The sequence below is a fragment of the Dasypus novemcinctus genome, chromosome 19 (assembly GCF_030445035.2).
Source record: "Dasypus novemcinctus isolate mDasNov1 chromosome 19, mDasNov1.1.hap2, whole genome shotgun sequence".
Classification (NCBI taxonomy): Eukaryota; Metazoa; Chordata; class Mammalia; order Cingulata; family Dasypodidae; genus Dasypus; species Dasypus novemcinctus.
The window spans coordinates 36846928-36868170 of record NC_080691.1 but is presented as its reverse complement, the minus strand read 5'-3'; the positions used below and the strand labels follow the sequence as shown (position 1 = coordinate 36868170).

The window sequence follows — 21243 nt, the reverse complement described above, 5'->3', positions numbered from 1 at the left end:
TGCACACGAGCCATAGCCAGACATCAAATCAAATCAAATCTGTATGTGATACCCAAAGGAGAAAGTATCACCAAACAAAAGTTGTAAATGTTTAGTGTGAAAGGGACTGGGACCCTGTTTGTGTCCACAACATTCATCTTTTATCAAATTAAAGTGAAGAGTAATAACCATTGCCCCTGAGTCAGGACTTCCCAGGCCTGAGCACACAGGACTGCACACCCGCACAGCCTGGGGATGGCTCTCCATCACAAGAGACAGTTCCGCTCCATGCCCTACCGTGTGATGCCGCAAGGCAGGTCTGCTCTCTGGAAAGCTGCTTATTTACTTCAGATCCCAAATGACCCCCGTAATTTACAGACAGGGCCTTCATCAGAAGCCAGAAATGGCTATAATCAAGAACCACATTTAGAGCAAGAAAGGTCCTAGGATTTGATCAAGTCACTCTTCAAGGGTCCAGATTTGGGGAATTTTTGGGATCCTGGGAGTTCTGACTCTTGCTAGTTGTCAAGTCTCTAAAGTCCTCATCTTTATTTCCCTTCTCTTTATAGTCACAGTTTTAAAGGCAGTGTGATAGGACAGCCAGCAAGAGAATGACTTTGGTGAGAAGGAAAAGTACTCCTTGTTCACCTATGCTCTCAATGAAGCCTTTGGGTTGCTAGCTTAAGACCCCAGAAACTTACTTAATACCTGCCTTCTTATCCATTAGACAGGTGAGCTGCTTCTTAAACACAGGAGTTTAGGGAACTCACCTGACACCTGTCATCTAAGAAGAGAAACAGGGCTTCTGGTTTTGCTGAGGACCTGCCTTAAGGATGGCGTGGCCTGAGGATGGGTCAGTACCACAGCTACTGCCCTGGCAAGTGGGCTTCCTTGGAGTTTCATAAAAGTGCCATTTATGAAATCATGTAGTGTGATGAGCCAGCTTACCCTAGAACAGATGCAACATGAAATTAGACTGACCATTCAGTGCCTGTTTTCTAAATAGATTGGAGTATTTACAAACAGCCAGGGAATTTTTGTGCTAGAAATGATTGGACCTGGATTCTAGTGTGGAATGGAAGACGAGGCCCTCGAGACTGGCATGCTTGGGGCCCCACCGCCAGGCTGTTTGGTTTCTGATTGAGACATCTGTAGTAGTATTTAAATGAGGACAAATGTCATCCAAGGACTACAAGAATTTCTACAAATGATTAGGTAGAGGAAAAATGGAGGCAATTACTTGCAAGCCTCTGTACCTCTGAAACTGATGGTAAGAGCACCCAGAAGAATCAGCAACTTCCCACAAGGTGTAAGTCACTTTCTCACCCGGGTCACTTGCTGTCGTGTTAGTTTCATCTGTGTCCTGGTTCTGCTTTAGCTGATGGTCATCAAGCAGCCATCCCAGCCATCCTCTGACAGGTTCTGGGTACACTGAGGCACCCCTTCTGCCACGGAGGGGTGCATGGACCTATTTGTACCAGGCCAACTAAGATAGGGAGGTCCACTCTGCTGCACAAATGCTCCTGTGGCCCAAGTGGTACCTTTTGACTGAGGCTGGACACTGAGTGTCAGGCAGGCCCTTCCAGCTCCTGCCCATGGGACGTGTTTCTCCAATACCCAGTTCCACCCTTCCCATCCCCTCAGGCACTTCAAGCAAACCCGAAGTCTGTTGTTTGGCCAAAGAATACAGCTGAGTGGATTGAATTTTTATTTTTATTTTTCCTCTTTGTTTTGGATAACAGTATCTATGGTCTTGGTAAATTTTAGTCCATGTTTGAGGGTATGTGATATTTGCTTAAACTGGATACAACCATCTGGGATGACAAGATTTCACAGAAGCATTACAGAAAATGTTCTTCAACCATGAAAGCTTCTGTTTGATCAATTCGCTCACTCAAAAATAAGAGTCAGAGTAAACCTCATTTTCCCATTCAACCCAACATAATCAAGTACCTTCTGGATGCCAAGCTCTGTACACACTTCTGGGGTATCTAGATTTCTGGCAGCCCTTTGTTCCTGGAATCCTTGTTGTAGACAGTAAAGTCTGATTCATCACACTGTCCTCAGCCCAAAAGCTCATGAACCCAGGAGCGTTCTTTCCACCCCCACAGTGATCATGGACATTCACACCTCTGGACTGTGATATGGGAAACTCTGAAAGACCTCCTGTTCATCCAGGGGAACAGAGCTGCCCGTGGACCCAGGGGGACTGTGTGTTACTGCACGCTGATCCATTGAGAGCTGGTGATGCACGTGGAGCACATATTTCTTAAGCCAAATATCAGGACACATGGAACATAACATTTGAGATTGATGCTTTCTGAAGCATTCAAGACCTCTGCTGCTAAGGGTATATACAGAAGATTCTCTCTTAACCAAAATAGTACGAGAATCAAAATTCACCACCCAGACAAACACCCAGGATCAGTGGAGGTTGTCTAGGCAAACTGAAGGCTTGGAGATTTGACTTCAAGGACACTGCATAGTGGCCTCTTTCACAGGTGTCAGGTGTGGTGGACACTCAGTTGACAGCTGTGGGTGATGGTGATGGGGTCAGGAGGAGGAAAAGGAATGGCGGGTGGTGATATTTGTCTCTCTTATTCCCTGGGTTAAAACTTGGAGTGGGATGCTCTACAAGACCATTTAAATGCTTGAGCCACATGAACATCTGTAAACACTGGAGGGAAAGGGAATGAGTTGTGCTGGAAAATTTGCTAAGACTCAGGAGAAAAGAACAATATAAATAATAAGGGCTTGTGTTCAACTTATTCCAAGCACCTGAAGACATTTGTCAATTCACACTGGACCAATATTCACGTGAGCCCCTTGGGCTCCGGGCTTCGTGCTAGGTCCTCACCTGGGCCCGCACCACTAGCTTGATGTCCACAAGCCTGTGAGGTGCTGGGTGTCAGGGTTGTCATTTGAGCAGGGAGGTTAGTGTCTCGCTGGAGTGCTCAGTACCTGCCCCCTGCCTGGCCCTGCTGCTTCCTCACCACATTCCTCGCCCTCTCATGATTCCAGGTTTGCGAGAGCTCCCAGCGCTGCAAGCTGAGCCAGGCTTCCCTGCCTTGGTCCATCTCTCCCCTCTCCCTGGGATGCTCCTTCCCTACCTTGTCCACTGGGCAAGGTTCTCCCTCCCTCTAAGTCCAGCCCAGCCTCTAGAGTCTGGGTCTGATGAGGAGCTAGAAGCCTCACAGTAAACAGGGAAAATTTAATACAAAAAAATATTAACTATAATTTAAAATGTAACTATAAAATATAACTAATTCCTTTGGAGATTAAATATGACCTCATCTACACGGACCCCATTGGCTCACCCTAACTCTGCTCGGTGTGAGTGCACAGCCTCTCAAGGAATTTTTCCATAGACAAGTATCAGCTAGACCCAATTTTTAGCTGCTAAGGGAAGACCGAATGGGACTAATTTTTAGGGGGTCAAAACAGAATTAGCTGAGCACCAGAAAATGCTTCAGGTTATTACTGCCTCAAAAAGCACTGGGTGTGGTTTTGTAGGGGAAACCTCGGGTTATGTGATCACCTTTCCCTGCTGTGTGTATGGAGCCAGCTTAAAGATGGGAGCCAGGTCCCAGTAGCCCAGCAGCCCCCGACAGCTGTGGGGGTGCGTGGGGGGGCTCCCCTGCTCAAGAGGGACATAGAAGCTGAGGGCCAGCCTCTGCTCCCTGCTCCTCCCTTGACTTGGGATTTAAACATACATTTTTAAGGTTTAAAACTATCAGCATCAGGGCGGCATTCCTGAGCACCCAGCACACACTGGGAATCAGCCTGTGTGCTGCACCCCCCTTTCCTAACTGGCCCAGGATAACTCTATAGTGTTTTTATATTAGGTCTAGAAGAACAGGTCCTGAGAAGCATGGGGGAGCCTAATCAGCTGACCCCATAGAGGCCTGATGATGCAGTTGGTCTGACACTGTGGCAAAGGGGATGCATGGCTCTAAATATAGACTCTGACTTCACGCAGGAGATGCCACAGGCTAATAGAGATAGGAGACCCCATGAAAGGACAACCACTGGAGAAGGTATGGCCCAGCCCGCCCAATAGCAGAGGTGTGAGCTGCTGCGGCCAGGCCACCCTCCAGAGAGCAAGCAGGAGAGCAGCTGGTCAGCCGCCTGTGGAAGGACACTCAGTGGCAGTTGGGGCACTGGGGGTGGGGGGCACAGGAGGCCTTCAGAGCGCACTGGTTGTGCAGAGACTCTGGTTTCTATGTAGAGAGGGCTGCGGGAAGGTCAACTCCAGGCCAACGCGGCAAAGCTGTAGAGGAGCCCCGTCTGTGCCCGCCGTGGCTGGGCAGGCTCCACCGAATGGCTTCACACCTGCTCCCAGTTTCCATCCAGGCCTTCTACTGAAAAGGCACAACACCAACTCGCTTTATTGCAAGATGCCTAAAGAGTCCACCCCAGTGGCAGACAGGTATGGGCAGTGCATTTGGAGCTGAGTGGCAGTATGCTGACAGCTGTACACAGGCCTCCTCCAGGGTGCAGCTTCTCTGTGCCCACCACGCTCTCTCCGCGGCCATGGCTGCACCTTAACTGTGCCCTCTCGCTGCCAGTCACAGCATGGGGCATGAGGGCCTCTCTGCTGGGGCCCTGTGTCCTTTCCCTTTTATATTCCTGGGCCTGGCACTCAGTAAGCACTCAAGCCATCACTTGCTACCTGGAATTCCAAGGTAAAGTCACAGCTTATCTGTGGGGGAAAGGGAAGCACCCTTTGGGAATGAACAGGTTTTAGTTTACCTGAGTTCCCTGTTTAGTCTACTTCAAAAAATCCCATTTATAGAAACTTTTAAGGGCCAGAAAGTCCAAGTCTTTGCTGGAAATTATTGGACTCTCTCTTAGTTACCAGCATAGGGCTGATGCTTAAGCTGTTTTATCTTCCAAATCCAGACTTAAGGCAGCGAATCCCCTTTCCTAGACTGACATGCTGAGGCGCAGAGTAGCGTGTCCTTGAATTGTCTCTCCTGTTCAATCTAGCAGATGATATGTAATTTGGATAGAGACATCACTCTATTTTCTATTTTCAAGTTCACAGTGGATTAGAGCTAATCTTCTTTGACGGTAAGGGCAGTGCTTGCATATCCTGGAGACAGGACTTTAGAAGACAGTCTCCAGGCATCTCTTCCAGCACGTTCTGTCCATTTTTCCCACTGCCTTTTACCTGGAGCTGTCATTCTGACACATGATCCCATCTCCCCACAAGCCTGCATTAAATAGTGTGCCTGCTGCTGTCACCCCTCTTTTCATGCTTCCCAGACAGTGGTCACCTTTGGGATCCTCACCGAGGGTCACATATGCCAGGCTCTGTACCTGCTACTAGGCACTGCCCCTGAGTCCTCATCTGCAGACCAGTAAATTGGGAGAAGTGACTCAAGGAAAGGTTCCCCATCTCCTAGGCTTGAATTCAGAGACTTTCCCTCTTCTAGTCCCCTAGCTCCCTGTTCATCCAGCCCCAGCAAGTCCCCTTTTCCCCTTCTCTTGACATCTGAGTCACCCTGCACAGCCCTGTCACTTGCTCTTGAATGTGTGGCAGAGCCTGGCAGCCTGAGAGGTCCACCTTCCTCGCTTGCCCCCCCAGGGCCTCCCAGGTTGGCCCCTTGTCCCTCTCCAGCCCACCAGGTAGGTCTCTCCTCACTGCTCCCTCTCCCCCAGGCCAGCTCAGCTTCCCCAGGTGGGCTCCTGTCATGTTTACGTTTAATGTCATCTTATTCAATATGGTTTTCTGTGTGTTATACGCTTCTAAGTACATCCCAAGCTCACGGTCAGGGCCTGTGTCCTCAACAAGCCACAGTGCTTGGCAGACACATACGAGACCCAATTAAATTGCTGATGGAAGCAGTTGAGGCCTAGGCTTGGGCGAAAGACTTCTGATGATGAGGCCACCTTGATGATCAGCCCCCATGCGGAGCTGAAATCACTTGTTAGAAAACACACTGAGCAATTTTCAGCAGCGTGGGATCCCCAGTCTTTAAGCTGGTGCCTCAGCTAAGAAGGTTTTGTGAGTTTTAGAATTCCTTTTAGACATTGCCAATGAACACTTTCTCTAAACGAATTCCAGCCTCAATATTATGCCCCTTGCCTTACCCAGCAGTCAAAAGGCCTTCGATTCATACATACAGGTGCTGTCATGGCTGGGATTTGTCCACAAGTGTCCTGTGTCCCCGTAGAACCTGTGGGATAGCGTGACAGAGCCTCATCAGGTTTGGGCCCCACAGCAGAGGTCCAGGGAGGACTTCACAACACCAGGCAGCTCTGGGTCTGCCAAGGACCAGTCTGGTTTGCATTTGGCAGGTGGCCTGAGCCCCACGTGGTTGCTGGCGGTGCATTGCCCCTGTTTGGGGCAGGCCAACTCTCACTGAGCAGTGAGCAGATTCTGTCACAGCCACTGTCACCTACCACAGAGGTCAGGGGACAGTCAGCTCTGTCACTCTGGACCTTCCAGGTTCATGTGGTGCCCCCAAAGTGGCATGATGGTGTAGCACCCAGAGCTGCCCTCCCCCTGTGTGACCAGCAGGGGCCTTAGTGCTTGTGACACTCATGGGTGTGCCTGCAGCAAAACCTGCCCAGCCCCCTGCCTGGCGGTGCAGACCCAGAAACTCATCCCACAGTCACACTGAAGGTGCCCTGTGATACACCCCCAACTCTCTCCTTCTTGGGTTGTACATCGATTCATTTACTATAAACCCCTTCTCAGAAAAGAGCTCTTAAAGCAAACAAGAAGCAAAGTGGTCTAATCGATTGTTTCTTATTTCTGCTTTCTTTAGAAGCAGCTAGAATTTTTTTTAAAAAAGCACAAAAGCCCCAGGGGTCATTTAGACTAATGTCCTGCCAGACACTTGTCACTTTGGGTTAGCTGAGCGCCTCCTGCCACCCTCAGCCAAGTGCCCCCAGCAGCAAGTCAGCAAGAGGATGTACACACTTGCTTCCCAGGAGCCCAGCAGCATCCTGGTGGACGCCCCCTTGTCAGCCCTGTCCCCACAGATGAGTGGTGGCAGGGGAAGGGGCTGGCCGTGCTCTCCCCAGCCCCTGCAGCAGCGCCCACCCCAGCCTGGAACATACCTCTCCCACAGGCTCCAGGCAGCGAGTGTCCGACCAGCAGTGCCTGTTGGCACCTCCTCAAGTGCCAGCAGCAGTAGCGGCTTCCGCTTCATTGCACTTCATTCACACTTCAGCCTGTGCTGGTCCAGTTTTCACAATTCTTGCCCATTTATTTGATCAGGATTCCTATGCCTCAGTCTCCATCTGCACTTCTTTTGGAAAGAATGTGTAAAGAACGGGAGTGAGTGGGTTCCATCTGTCTGTAGGTCTGTCTGCTGTGGGTCTGCATGCCCCTCTCCCTGGTGTCCTCACGCTGGGCAATTCAGGAGTGAGATGTGTCACATCGGTATCTGAGGCCCCTGACATCCCAGGAGGGAGCCAGGGGACACAGTGCCTCCAGAACCACTGGGGCAAAGGGGCATCCTATGCAGGGGAGGAGCAGAGATCCTGAAACTGGCCCTTCCTCTGTAGGAAACCTTCCCCTTCAGTAGATGTCATCCTAATTTCCAGAATCTTCTGTCCTCACTCTGATTTTCCAGCCTCCTATCCATTGAAATGGACAGTAGAGCCTGCTTGGGTTGAGTTCTTGCTGTATAGTTCAAGAGGAGCCCCTGCTAACTGCTCCTGAGCCCCTCTCCCAACCTCCTGTCCCTGTGCATTTGGGCACATCATGGCACACAGACCTCTCTGTGATCATCTGCCATTGTGCCCCTCCCCAACTGCAGAGACTGCATTCACTCAGGCCTGCACTTGTCTCTGGGTCATCATCCCTCATGGTGTGTGACCTGCTGCTGCTCCACCACAGGCTGCCCTCAGACTAGAGAATGTTCCCGTTAGAGAACCCCCTTCTCCATCCCCCAGGCCTGCAAGGCAGACACCAGTCAGTGGGATGTACCACCTGGTGACCAACCTGCGTGGGTAGTGCCACCTGATGGCAGACTCTGAATGGCCAGACATAGGTGAGCGTGCTGCTCCGGCTTCTGGGCCCTGCGTGAGCCTCTCCATGCTTGCTCTGCAGGGCCTGATGCACTCCAGTGGCCCAGTGGGACGGCACCGGCAGCTCATCCTGGTCCTGGAGGGGGAGCTCTACCTCATGCCTTTTGCCCTCCTGAAGGGAAGCTCCTCCAACGAGTACCTCTACGAGCGCTTCACCCTCATCGCCGTCCCTTCCATCCGCTCGCTCAGCCCGCACTCCAAGGTAACGCTCCTGGCACAAGGCACGGGATGTTCCAGCCGGGTGGCCATGTTAGGACACGGTCTCAGCTGGGCGGGATGACTTTAGAGTGGACCTGTCCAAAGGCAGGGGGTGGTTGTCCTGACCCCTCCCATGTCCAGAAGCCATGATTTGTGTCATCTCTGGTAAGTTTCTTGGCTGTGGCATTGGGGTCGTGAGCTTCTGGGGCACACTGAGGCAGGCCTCAGGCCAGGCCAAGTCTCAAAGGAAGCCACTCGCTGATTGTACTCTACAAGGCACCGAGGGACAACAAATGCCATGGCCAGCACCACCCCTCCAGCTGCCACTGTCGGGGTGATGTGTGCTACCTAGCAGAGGGGCCGCAGTCAGAGAGGGCAGACAAATAAGACCCAGGGTCAAGTGGAAGAGAGTCCAACAGGCCAATGAAAGAACTGAAAGCAAGTGGGGTGGCTTTCAGGGCACTGGGACTTGGGTATATCTCAACAAGAGAAATCAGCCTGGGGAGAAAGGTCTGTGAAAATCCAGAGGCAGCAGAGGGCCATCCACAGAGCCATGGCTTTCACCAACAGCCACCCGTGGCCCAGACTTTTGAGCCAATCCTGAACCCTATTCCCCTGCCCCAAATTATCTCAGACACCCTGAAACCCTGGCTTCTTTCTGACCCCCATAGTCCCCCAAGGCTCCCACCCACCTGGTACTCCACTTGCAACAATCACACTGGCCCCAGCCACAAAAGCAGCTTTAATATGAAGGACAAAAGGCGTGAATCCCAACTTGAACATACGCTCAACCTGCCAGCTGTGCCCCAGACCCCATCCAGTTCTAATCTCCCATGGCAGCAGAGTGGGTCTCATGCAGACGGGCTGCCGCACAGCCGGGGAGAGTGTCAGCTGGACTAGGAACTGGCTCGAGGCCCAGGCGAGGCCGCCTCACGTGCCTTTTTGGCTTGGTTCTAACCGGGTTGGTTTCTGCCTTGTGGATTTTTGGGAAATCTTAGTTTTGACTGTTTTTGTTTCTGAACCCGCCCTTTCTCATGAGACAGAATCAGTTCAAAGTGAAAGAAATAACTTCCCCCCAGTTACTTGAGTTGCCTTGCCTGACTGTATCCCAGACCTGAGGGGAGCTGGCCCCACAACGCTGAGCCGCACGGCGGGCCTCACCGAGCCTGCGGCGGCACCCTCGGGCACACCTCGCCCTTGTTAAGAAAGCTTTTATTCTGCTGATGACAGTAAACTGTTTGCCAGCTTAGCCAGGAATTTGGAAGAGGCCTATCCCTGACAGCACAGCACTCGAGGCACCACCAAGCAGAGGCACCAAAATGTCATTTAGAAATAACTTGATACTTGACACTTCCCAAAAAGTGTCACAAAGTCCTCATGGGGGAAGAATCAAAAGTTTTTTAGACTTTTTTTTTTTTGAAGTATGTGAAGAGGGAGGGGACAATGGCCTTTCAAGTAGTAGAACCCCTGAAGGACTTCAGTGGGCTGTGATCTCACTTGAGATTGATTTACTCTTTGCACAGTTTAGACAAAATCACCCCTGGAAGCCCCTGACTTATGAAGAGTGGGCGTTCCCCTTATAGAGGGCAGCACAGAGGGGCACGTGAGAGTGAGGGCTGGCCGGGCTGGCCGTGGGGCCCCCAGCCTCCCTCCTACGACCTTGTCCCCTCAGCGCCTCCCCCACCAGCCAACCCCAAGCGCCCCACAAATGGAAAGTCCTCTCATCCAGCCCTGGTCATTCTAGGAGCTCAGCACAGCATGCGTGCTTCTCAGTAAATCACGCGCCTCTGTCCACACGGCTTCGACAGCTTAACGTGAATGAGGTCATTGCAGGGACAGGCAGAGCCAAACGAGGCCAGGACCAGCAGGCAGGGGTGCGGGAGGCCCTGGGCTCTGAGAAGCCACAGTTTGGCTGACCTGCCGGGCCCTTGGCTGTTGGCTGATGGGTACCTGCTTGTGTCCCCCCCCACCCCAGGCCCACCTGAGGAAGAGCCCGTCCGTGTACCCCAGCTCCACCTCCATGGCAGCCGTCGTCGGCAACCCCAAGCTCCCGGCCGCAGTGATGGACAGGTGGCTGTGGGGGCCCATGCCGTCGGCCGAGGAGGAGGCCTACATGGTGTCCGAGCTGCTGGGCTGCCAGCCCCTGGTGGGCAGCGTGGCCACCAAGGAGCGGGTCATGAGCGCCCTGACGCAGGCCGAGTGCGTCCACTTTGCCACCCACATCTCGTGGAAGCTGTCAGCCTTGGTCCTCACGCCCAGTCTGGATGGCAACCCAGCCGGCAGCAAGAGCTCCTTCGGCCACCCCTACACCATCCCCGAGTCCCTGCGGGTGCAGGACGACGCCAGCGACGTGGAGAGCATCTCGGACTGCCCGCCCCTGCAGGAGCTGCTGCTCACGGCCGCGGACGTGCTGGACCTGCGGCTGCCCGTGAAACTGGTGGTCCTCGGCTCCTCGCAGGAGTCCAGCAGCAAAGTCACGGCCGACGGGGTCATCGCGCTGACACGGGCCTTCCTGGCTGCCGGCGCGCAGTGTGTCCTCGTGTCTCTGTGGCCCGTGCCGGTGGCCGCCTCCAAGATGTTCATCCACGCCTTCTACTCGTCCCTGCTGAACGGGCTGAAGACCAGCGCCGCCCTGGGGGAGGCCATGAAGGCGGTGCAGAGCAGCGCGCCCTTCTCGCACCCCTCCAACTGGGCAGGTGGGGGAGGCCGCCGCGGGCGCAGGCCCTGCCGCCCCGGACTCTCTTCTGGGCAGGCCTGGGGCACTGGGGAAGGCAGCCATGGGCAGAGGAAGGAAGAGCCTTGTTTGCTGTGATTCTTAACTTCCACCAGTTCAGTTTTTTAAAACTGTGGTATTAACATAGTCTTTTTGACCAGGGAGCAGCAAAACAGTTTGCCATCGAAGTGTGACTGCAAACTTCACCTTCCGTTTAGCACAAGCTGGGCGACCCATTTTAAATGCCCTCATTTAAAGCCTCAGGGCTGTAGAAAAAGCTGATTTAGTGGAAAGGTCTCAGGTTGGTCTAGCTCCACACCCCGGCTCTGTGGCCTGGGACAAGTTACTGACCCTCTCTGAAGCTCAGTGGCTGCCATGGTAAGGGGAGCAGTGGGGGTGCCACAGGGTGTGTGAGAACCAGCCCCTGTGCTTGGCCACTCGCTCCTGAAGGTCCCCTGCCTTCTGTTTAGGACCCCCGCCCCCAGCCGCTCAATGTGCTTACAGACATGGTGTTTTTGAAAAGGACTCCATTTAGTTTTACTGGCCGATGATTCAATACAAAAGTCACACCTTTGTTCTGCAGAAAATAATTTTTAATGGAGCTTCCCCTTACCCTTAAAGGAGCCACATCTCATTCCCTCCCTTACTCGGGCAGGGCAGCCCGAAAGGCTTTCCACCAGCCCTGCCTCCTGCAGCAAGTGCTGGGAAAGCAGCCCCAGCGGGAGGAAGGCGGGACTCGGATCAGGCCCTCTGTGGCCTGCAGGTCTCGGCCCAGGCTCTGTGTTCTCATTCTCAGAAGGGGGTTCGTACCTTGTCCGGCAGCCCCTGCCGGCTGCTTTCCCCCAACTTGTTCACTCCTCCAAGATCAGGTACAAGCAGAATGAGGGTCAGGAACACGCCAAGCTGCCCCCTGGGGTGGGGGCTCCAACCATAGAGGGGCTCCGGGGGGCCCAGCCTCTCCACTTACCTCAACAGTTGAACAATATTGACTCTCAAAAGGAAGGAGACAAAAGGCTGCCAAATTGCATCCAGCAAGTCAGTTGTCCCCACCGTCCTCTCTGCTCAGGGCCTTCTGTCCTCTGCTTGGGTTAGCCAGGGGGCAGAGAGGACTGTAGACACCAGCGAGGCTGGGGAGCTGGCTGGAGAGCTGGGGAACATGGGGCGGGGGGTGGGGGGGCTGGATGCTGTCTGAGGCTTAGACTCGGGTCCAGTGTCTCCCAGCTGCCCCACTGAGATGGGGCAGGAGCCTGAGGTGCTCTCTGTGGTCCCCACAGGTTTCATGCTCATCGGGAGTGACGTCAAGCTGCACAGCCCCTCGTCCCTCGTCGGCCAGGCCCTCACAGAGATCCTGCAGCACCCAGAACGTGCACGAGATGCCCTGCGAGTGCTGCTGCACCTGGTGAGGGGCAGGGGCCCCAGGGCCCAGGCCAGGGGAGCTCCTTGCTCCATCCTATAGACTATAGAGCCCCCAGGGTTGGCTGAAAATGCACAGGGTTGGGGGGGGGGGCGGAGGGCCCCACAGCACCCAGGAGGCATGAGGAGGGAAGAGGTGGCTGGGCAGCACTGACTGACTTCCCAGGTGTCCGTCAGGGCGCAGGAGCTCTGTGAGCATCCCCTGGGAAGGTGCAGCCAAGGACAGGGACTGGAGCGTCCCTTGGAGCCACACTTGCCCCGTGGGGCTCACCCCCCAGTCCTGCCCTTTCAACTCAGCCCCAGGGCTTCCCCCGAAGTCACCATCCTTCTTGGCTGCAGCCCCCAAAAGGCTTCTCAGGGAACTGAACTTCCCTCTCTGCCGGGAAGCCCCTTGTTGTTCCCATTCTGCCTTGAGGCCCCTCAGGCACATTGAAGGGTTTTCTCTTCTGCCATGGCTCTCTTCTGGAGCGGGTACAGGTCCAGTCCACCAGCCCCTACCTCCTTCCAGGAGGCCCGATCTGACGGACTGCTGGCTGGTCGTCTGTCTGCCCAGAATGCCCAGTGCTGACACTGCCTCACAGCTGCTGTGAGTGAGCGAGCGCCCACTTCCTCCTGCCTGTGCCATCTGAGCCCATGGCATCTGTATTTTGGTTTAAGAAAAGCTTCAGGTGACATCTTGGGCAACACTTGTCCCTCGTGCCCCTCCCATGGGGCGCACAGGCCTCAGGACACCGAGGGCTCAGGAGGGCCAAGGCTCCCACTGCTGAGGGCTGTCGGAGACGCGCTCCTTGCCTAGTAACAAGACCGGCAACTTGAGCCCACCTGTGCCCAGCACTGCTTTAGGCCCTGGGGCCAAGGGCTGCCTCGTGGGGTTGGGAGGCAGGGGTCCTGGAGGCCAGTGCTGAGGGCGAGGGAGGGACCAGGGCATGGGGAAGAAGGCCCCCCCCCACCCAGGGCCCTGCGTGGTGGGAAGGGAGGGGCTGTAGGCTCGTCCTGTGGTGACTGCAGCCATTCCGTGGCCTGACTTGAAATCTGTTTTCAGACACGTCACTTTAAGGGTCTTTATCTCCATGTGGGGGAACACCTGAGCAGGAAGCAGGGGCTCGGGAAGGGACAGGCCCTGTTCTGTGTCGTACCCTCTCTTACAAGGAACCCAGCCACTTAGTTGCTGGAGGCAGCGTCCCTGACCGCCTGTGGGCAGAGCCGCGCCTCATCCCCCCTCCCCATCAGGTGGAGAAGTCCCTGCAGCGCATCCAGAACGGGCAGCGCAATGCCATGTACACGTCCCAGCAGAGCGTGGAGAACAAAGTGGGGGGCATCCCTGGCTGGCAGGCCCTGCTCACTGCCGTGGGCTTCCGGCTGGACCCCCCAGCCAGCGGCCTGCCGGCGGCCGTCTTCTTCCCAACCTCGGACCCGGGCGACCGGCTCCAACAGTGCAGCTCCACCCTCCAGGCCCTGCTGGGTAAGCACAGCGGGGCCCAGGGCAGCCAAGGTGGCAGGCAGGGTGGTCTCTGGGCTCACACAGGGGGAGGGAGGCAAGGAGTCGGGGGCACATGTGCCCCCTCCTGGATCTGGAAGAGGTGAACGCCCTTGACCTGAACTTTGATGCATCCCAGCCAAGCCTCTGAGCCCGGAGCAGGGTGGGGAGGGGGTCCCCGGCCCTGCCTTTTCCCAGTATGACACAAGGTGATGCTGGATGAACAGCATCATAACCAGCAGCCGTGGGTCTGAGTGCTGTGTGGCTGGCCCCAGGGTGAGGGGTGCAGGGGTTAAGGCTGCCCTTTGTGCTTGGCACAGGGGGTAGTGCCACCTGAGAGACTGGGATGGACCTTAGGAATGGAACTGCCCACCTGGAAGGTGACAGCAAGGCCAGGGCTGGTCCCCTGCCTCTGATTTGCCTTTCTCAGAGACAGGACGCACTTGTTGCCAGGCCTGAGCTCTGCATGTCCAGTGCTGTCCTCTGGGAAGGCAGGACTGGGGGTCCAGAGGGCAGTCCTCTGGGTAATGCCCTGCCCTTCTCCTGGTGTAGGTTTGCCCAACCCCGCCCTCCAGGCCCTCTGTAAACTCATCACTGCTTCCGAGACGGGCGAGCAGCTCATCAGCCGGGTAAGTCTTGAGCCAGGACTGCGCTGAGCACAGGTCTGAGCGCTGTACCTAATTACAAAGACAGAAGTAATTTGGTGCTAAAGAGGAGCCTGAAGTAACGCAATGTCATTTCTACTTTCAGCCTGTGTAACCGGAAGGGAAAGGTGAGGGCTGGAAGTAACAGAAAGTGCTGGGCACGCAGGGGCAAGGGCTCGCTCGTGGCATTGTCCTCTCTGGACACTGAGCATCCGAGGGCCGTCGAGGACCCCTGAGGGGCCCCACACCTGGAGGCTCAGCACCTTCTTTCTCTCCATTCAGTGACCTCTTGCCACTTTGTCATTGTTCAGCTGATTAACACACATTACAGCCCAGCTGTGCAAGCAGGGGTGGGGCCAGCCCACCAGGACGGCCACAGGTGGTGAGCTGCAGTGAGCTCAGTGCGGTGGTGAACAGCGTCGCCTCTCTGAAAGACAGAATCCTCACATTGCTTAGCAGTTTTGAAAAATGTGCTTGCTTTTTGAAGAATGTAGATCCAACTCAGTAATGTGGAGAATTTTTAACTTTTGCTATAATGCAGGCCCTTCCCAACTTGCCCTTGGAGCGTGTCCATGCCCACTCTTCTTCCTGCTGGCAAACATTGCCCAGAACAAGCCCTTGCCAGGGGCGGGGGGTCCTGGGAGGGGCAGCAACCCTGAAAGGCACAGAGCAAGCAGTTTTCTCTGGTTATCTTGGAGTGTTGTAAGTTGAAAAAACACTTAAACTGTTATTAGAGCTATGTCAGCAGACTTTATTTTAGGCAGGAAAATTTCTATGTGGAAATAAATCCCTGAACCTAGAGGGGCACCTGGGGCCCTCCTTGCCTAGGGGTTGTGTCCGGCGCGGTTTTGGAAGCACAGCACCGCTCGGCGACTCAGCCCCTCCACTGTGTTCCTGCTCACTTGGTAATAAGTGTGTTATGTCTGCTTGTTGAATAACATCAGGAAGACACTTCCAGAACATTGTGTATTCAAACATCTTGAATCCAGAAGGGCTAGAAATCTGAGTTCTACAAAAAGAGAGACTAGAATGACATTTGCAGGGTGGCACTGGGTCCAAACAAAACAACCAGTTGCTTGTCTTGCTTTTGGTGGGAACAAGGGACTTCCCGCCTGGAATGCTGCCAGGCCCCAGGGAGGTGTCCAGAGGCTGGCTCTCGGGGTTGGCAGATGCTGGGCAGATCTGAGTTGTTCTGGCCACGGGCTTTGGTCGACAGCGCGGCATGTAAATGCCCCCGCCACGCCCTTCCCCACCCTGCTCTTCGCCATTCGAGGAAGGGCAGGGCCTGGCTCGCCCTGGCCCCTCGCCCTTGCGTGTCTGGCCTGGCGTGGCTGTGCGTTTGCCTGTTGTGTCCCTGCTGACTCTCGCTCCTTTCCCTCCCGGTCAGAGCCGCAGGCCTGCTGTGGCGCTTCCTAAAGCAGTGGTCAGCTCGTGTTGCATAACAACCTGTGCTTGAGTCTAAACTCTTCTTTCTCTCTCTCTTTCTTTCTTTTCCTTATAATCTGCTGGCCGAAGGCTGTTAAAAATGTGGTTGGAATGGTGAGTACCACTCTAAGTAGCAACTGTCACCAGGTGAGCCCCTCACCCCCACACCCCGAGTGACTGCTGGCGGTGCTTTGAACGCGGTGTGCACGTGCGGAGATGCGGGAATGTGCCAACAGCCGCTCTGGGCTGCGGAGCTCGGGCTGGGGATGCCAGGGCCGCTGGCTCTGGGGGCCTCTCCCCTTCCTCTGCTCTGGCTCCCCCTTTCCTGCTTCACCCTTCTGTGTTCTTGATTTGACCTTTACAGTTCCACGCCAACAGCAGGGGCAGAACTGACTTAAGCACCGCGGCGCGAGCCCGCAAAGGCAGTCTCAGACTGCTGTGAAGTCTGAAACTCCGTGGCCACCCAAGTTGGCTACATGGGATTTTCCTCAAGTGCTGAGGCACTAAAACATATATGTTGGATTCATCCTCACCATTTACCTCAAGATCATGAAGATGATTTTTTTTAAAAAAGGGAGATGTCCAACCTTATAAGCCCCTCCTCCTCTGCCTGAGCCCCCCTCCCTGCCCGGGCATTTCATATGACCTTAGCTACACCTAGCCTCTCTGATCCCATGTCCCTTGACCTTCCCAAAGAGTGAGGCTAACATGCAGTAGGCACACAGGCCCTGGAAGGACTGCAGAGGCTACCTGCACACGTGCAGGGTGATGGAGTCGTTAGCGATGACAGTAACAGGAGACCCGAGAATAACGGGGACAATCCTGAGGAGGTCACCGGGGAAGCAGGCACTGGAAGGAGAGAGTACTCACGTCTGTCTCCCTTACTCAGCTCCACCAGGTGCTGGTCCAGCTCCAGGCTGGCGAGAAGGAGCAGGATTTTGCATCAGCTCCCATTCAGGTCTCCATCAGTGTCCAGCTGTGGCGGCTCCCGGGATGTCATGAATTCCTGGCAGCTCTAGGTAGGACAAAGCATCCTGGATTTGGTTTCTATTTTTAGTTTCTTTTTTTTTTCCTCCATTTTTTTGTTTGTTTGTTTGTTGTTGTTGTTGATGTTGGGTTAAATTGGTAGGCAATGAGGGGTCTTATCTCACTGTTTTCTTAGATATTTTATTATTTAAAAGTACTTAACTCAGAGATTCTAGTGTTTTGTCAACATTCCCAAATGACCCTCCAACTATGTCCAATTTCCCCTGTGCTATAATTTAATCTCCCTTGGTTTGTACTCATTAATTTCATCTAAATATGCTAGATTCTAGTATTGTTGGGGTTTAAACCATGATTAAGAGCAGAAGAAAACTTAAAAAACTTAAAATTACAGAAAATAATGGTTTTAGTGGTGGTCTCTATCATTGAATATTGGAAACTGGAAGAAAAAAATACTATCAAAATCACCTTTAGTTTGACCACAGGCACCTCAAAAACATTTATCAGAATCCTCGTTCAATCCAGGAAATTTTTTGCAACATTTTTGACATGGCTGATAGCTCCCTTTATGATCGACACTTGCTAACAACAGGTACATTTGTTAAGGCACCACAGAGGCAGTGAGGTACGTCTCATGCCCCACTTGGGAAGCATTGACTCAACAAATTTTTAGTGAGTAAAAGACAAAATCCCCTGCCCTCAAGTTGACATTCTAGAAGAAAGCTCAACCATAGAATGGGTCACCATAGAATGGGTCACCATAGAATGGGAAGCAGCAGTGGGACAACAGAAGCATCAGGGTCAGGAGGATGGCCTGGAGGGATAGAGGAGGAGCCAACGGTGGTTCTGACTCAGTGGCCAGGGAGGCCTCAGAGACAATGTGATGTTTATAGGAAGAATGATCCAGACAGACAGAACAGCCAGTCCGGAGGCCCAGGAAGGTCCCACAAGGGCATGAAGCCCATGGGGCTGGCACAGGGGGAGCCGGGGGCTGGGAGAGGAGGCAGGAGGCAGGGCACAGCCACTTTGGATTTGAACCTGAGGGAAGGGGAGAGCCTTTGCGGGATGTCCTCATCCAGTTCGGCCCTTACAGGGCCAGCCACTGTGACAGGCAGGGGCCTTAGCAAGCCACGTTCCTCCCGGTTGAAGCCCAGGAGCTGAGTACTGGGCCATCTTTTCTAACTTATTTTGTAAATAACCTTTCCTAACCTGCCTCAACCTAAGGCTGGTTCCATTGGTTTTCACACACATCCCTTTCTTCCGAAGGCAAAGTGAGAAGAACCTGCAAAGCCCTGCAGGACGCTGATTCCCCTTTGATTAGACATTTGGTGTAAACATAATACATTCATATCTAAGTTAATAGTCAGTAGCAAATGGAGGCAAGAGTGAGAAATGCCAGGTCCACATGCAAGATGGTTTTCCAGAATGGAACCCAACAAAATCTTACACTATCTCTGATGTCAGGATTGTGGGTGATTTTCATTGCCGCCCCTATACTTTTCTGTACTTCCCAAATTCCACTCATTCTCAGTGTGATGTTTACAGATTAAATCCTTCTGAGGTACAGACTTGTGGAGGAGGGCTGACCCCTGGAGAGCGGGCCTCTGGAGAAGCTGCTCTGAGGGCACCAAGGCTCAGAGAAACTCCCTTTCCAGACCTCAGTCCCCATCACTCACCACCCAGATGAGGGCAGGCTCGTCTGTTGTTTAGAGGATTCAGTGCTGACGGTGCATCTAATTCTGATAATTATTATTATTATTATTCATTTTTAAATGCTGAGTTCTCGGAGTATGATACCTTCTTGTTACTTTCAAAGACTATTTTTTTAGTTTAGAGAGGAAACTCTACCCATAGCAACCAGAATGCTGAACAGCTCCCTGATTCCAAAGGGAATGATATGGTTCAGACCAGCATCAGAATCCTCAAGGAAAAATAAAGTGGTGCGTGTGCGTATCTGTATATAATTTTTCCTGTTGTGAATACTCCGTCAGGAGTTGGTCAATGTGCTGATGAGAGCGGGCCCTTTGTCTTATTGGACCACTGACACCTTAACCTTGTGAGGTCTGAGGAGGAAGAGGACTAGTGCTACAGCCTGTGCCCTGGAGCTTGGCACTAAGCGCCTTGCCACTGTTTCCAGTGGTGCTCAGCAATTCGCGGAGGATGCTGAGTGGAGGCTTCAGTGCTGAAGACAGGGCTTACAGGGTGGTCCCCGCTTGAGGGCCTGGCCATGGCTCTGGGTCTGGTCTCTTCCCCCTGAGCCTGTCCCAGTGACATGTGTAAATTGTGTGCCTCTGCAGTGGCTCTTACATCTAAGTTCCAGGTTAACAACTCATGAACCAGCCTCCTGCTCAGGAAGCTCCAAGCCCTCTGTTAGATCAAGGAGCAGGACCCCTGGGCTTTGGCAGAAGCTGAGTGGAGTCCCTTCAGGGGCCTCCAGTTCAGCCCAGAAAGCAGATTCTCCATCTTCGGAGAGAACCCAAGAGCAAAACCATCACTGAAACCTTGGTTAGCAGAGCCTGAATTTGTAGGAAGACAGCGTTCTTGCCCTTGAGAAGCTTCCACTTTCCCACACACCAACTTGAAATGCTGAACACAATGCCAACTGGAGTGGCCAGTTGTCTTCCTGTATGTTCTCCTCTGAGTAGTCCTTGTGTCTCTGCCGTTCTGTGGGAAAAAGGACAAAATGTTAATGAACCTGGGTAAGTGTGGACCTCAGCTCTCAAGGACCCTGGGTTAGGGCAGGAAAGGGGCCAAGGAGAGCCAGGCAGTGAGTGCTGCACACACAGCAAGATGGAGAGCACAGCTGCGGGTGCTGCAGGTGAGGTGGCCGGATGGCCTCAGCACCCTGCCGGCCAGGCCGCATGTCCCGCTTACCGTCTGGCTGAGCGCAGGCCTCGCCTCCGTTGGTTGAGGCGGCTCGCGGGTGCAGGCAGCGCACCTGCAGAGGGGCTGCGCCCGCCCCCGGCAGGACTGCCCGCTCCAGTCCAAGCGCACAGGCGACCCTGCAGCCCAACCATTTTCACAATATGGAGCCTTTCAGGAGAAAACAGATGTTTATATGCTTACATGTGTTTACTTTCCTTCAGGTTTTGATCTCTGTGAAGTTGGTCAGGAGGAGGTAATTCTGAAAACTGGAAAGCAAGCCAATCGGCGGGCCATGCACTTTGCACTCCAGTCCCTGCTGTCTCTCTTTGGTAGGGTGCCCCCTCTGCCCCCAGGTGCCCGTGGGCAGGGCACTGTCCCATATTTGGTGATGTTTTGAGAAGGGGAGGAAAAATGAAACTTTTTTGCATATCTGTTAGGGATTACTCAAGAGCAGTGAACAAAAACTCCCTTCACTCATTAGTAGGGGACAGACAAGTAAAAATAAAATATGTAATTTTTGTGAGATGACAAGTACCACGAAGAAAACTGAAGCAGGGTAAGGAGCTAGAGCATGAGGGGCAAGATGAGGGCCGACAGGAGCAGGCGCCACACCTTGAGTGCCCCAGAGGCTGCAGTCAGGATTCCTAAGGGCAGCCCTGGTCTTGCTAGTGCTCTCTCGGGCCCATGCTGGCTGCCGTTGAAGGGTGGCCACGTAGTGAAGGCACAGCTGCGGAGGGATGTGTGTTGTGGCAGAGCAGGTCCAATGGGATACCATGACTTTCTGAACAACTCATAAAATGGACCTGCCTTCTGCTGACACTGGGGAAGTGGCAGGAAGAATGGATTTGAGTCCAATCTTAGACATATTCAGTCTTGGAGCATTTATTAGACATCTATTTAGGCAATTGGTTATATGAGCTAGAGTTCAAGGAGAGGCAAGAGAGGAGAGAAACAAAAGTGGAAGGACTCCCCCAGGGAGTGCTTGCAGGTGAGGACAGGAAGAAGAAGGGCATCCTATGGGCGCTCCAGCGTTCAGAGGCCAGAAAAATGAGGCAGAGCCTGGGGAAGGAGTGCAGCGTTCAACCGAGCAGTACACACTGGCAGTGGCAATGTGGATGTCATTGGAAGCCTTTACAAGAACCGGTGGGGATAAACCTAAGTAAAGTGGGAGGAGAGGCAGCACGGAGCAAGCCACGCGGCTGGAAGGGGTGGCGGGAGGCATGCACGCAGGTTGGGGTTCAGGGCAGGAGACATCACAAGCCCAGGACCAAGCAGAGGGCCGGCCCCATGCCAGGCAGGCAGAGTGGAGGCAGTGGTGGAGGGCTGAGGCACAAGGGGCTGTGAGCTCCACTAGGATGTTTTTGTCCCATGTCAGATTTACTTTTTTTCCCAATAGGACCACATTATTCAGAACTGTAAGATGAATTCAAATAGTATTTAAGTAACTCTTTGCTAGCTTCTGTGCATATAGGGATGCCTATGATTTTGAAAGAAAAATC

At 53.6% G+C, this 21243-nt stretch overlaps 1 protein-coding gene across 4 annotated transcripts in view; it reads left to right on the top strand.

Annotated features, from left to right (window-relative positions):
• Positions 1 to 21243, top strand: part of TTC28 (tetratricopeptide repeat domain 28) — an 876415-nt gene that overhangs the window by 849456 nt on the left and 5716 nt on the right. For 2 of the 4 annotated variants that reach the window (XM_004461701.5, XM_012526449.4), the window contains 8 exons: positions 8048 to 8227; positions 10199 to 10919; positions 12211 to 12335; positions 13580 to 13811; positions 14379 to 14455; positions 15986 to 16009; positions 16785 to 16914; positions 19966 to 20073. In XM_004461701.5, the coding sequence (XP_004461758.2) occupies positions 8048 to 8227; positions 10199 to 10919; positions 12211 to 12335; positions 13580 to 13811; positions 14379 to 14455; positions 15986 to 16009; positions 16785 to 16914; positions 19966 to 20073 (1597 nt within the window). The remainder of the gene's footprint in view (positions 1 to 8047; positions 8228 to 10198; positions 10920 to 12210; positions 12336 to 13579; positions 13812 to 14378; positions 14456 to 15985; positions 16010 to 16784; positions 16915 to 19965; positions 20074 to 21243) is intronic. The other 2 variants (XM_004461702.5, XM_058281577.2) reach the window with 1 other exon arrangement.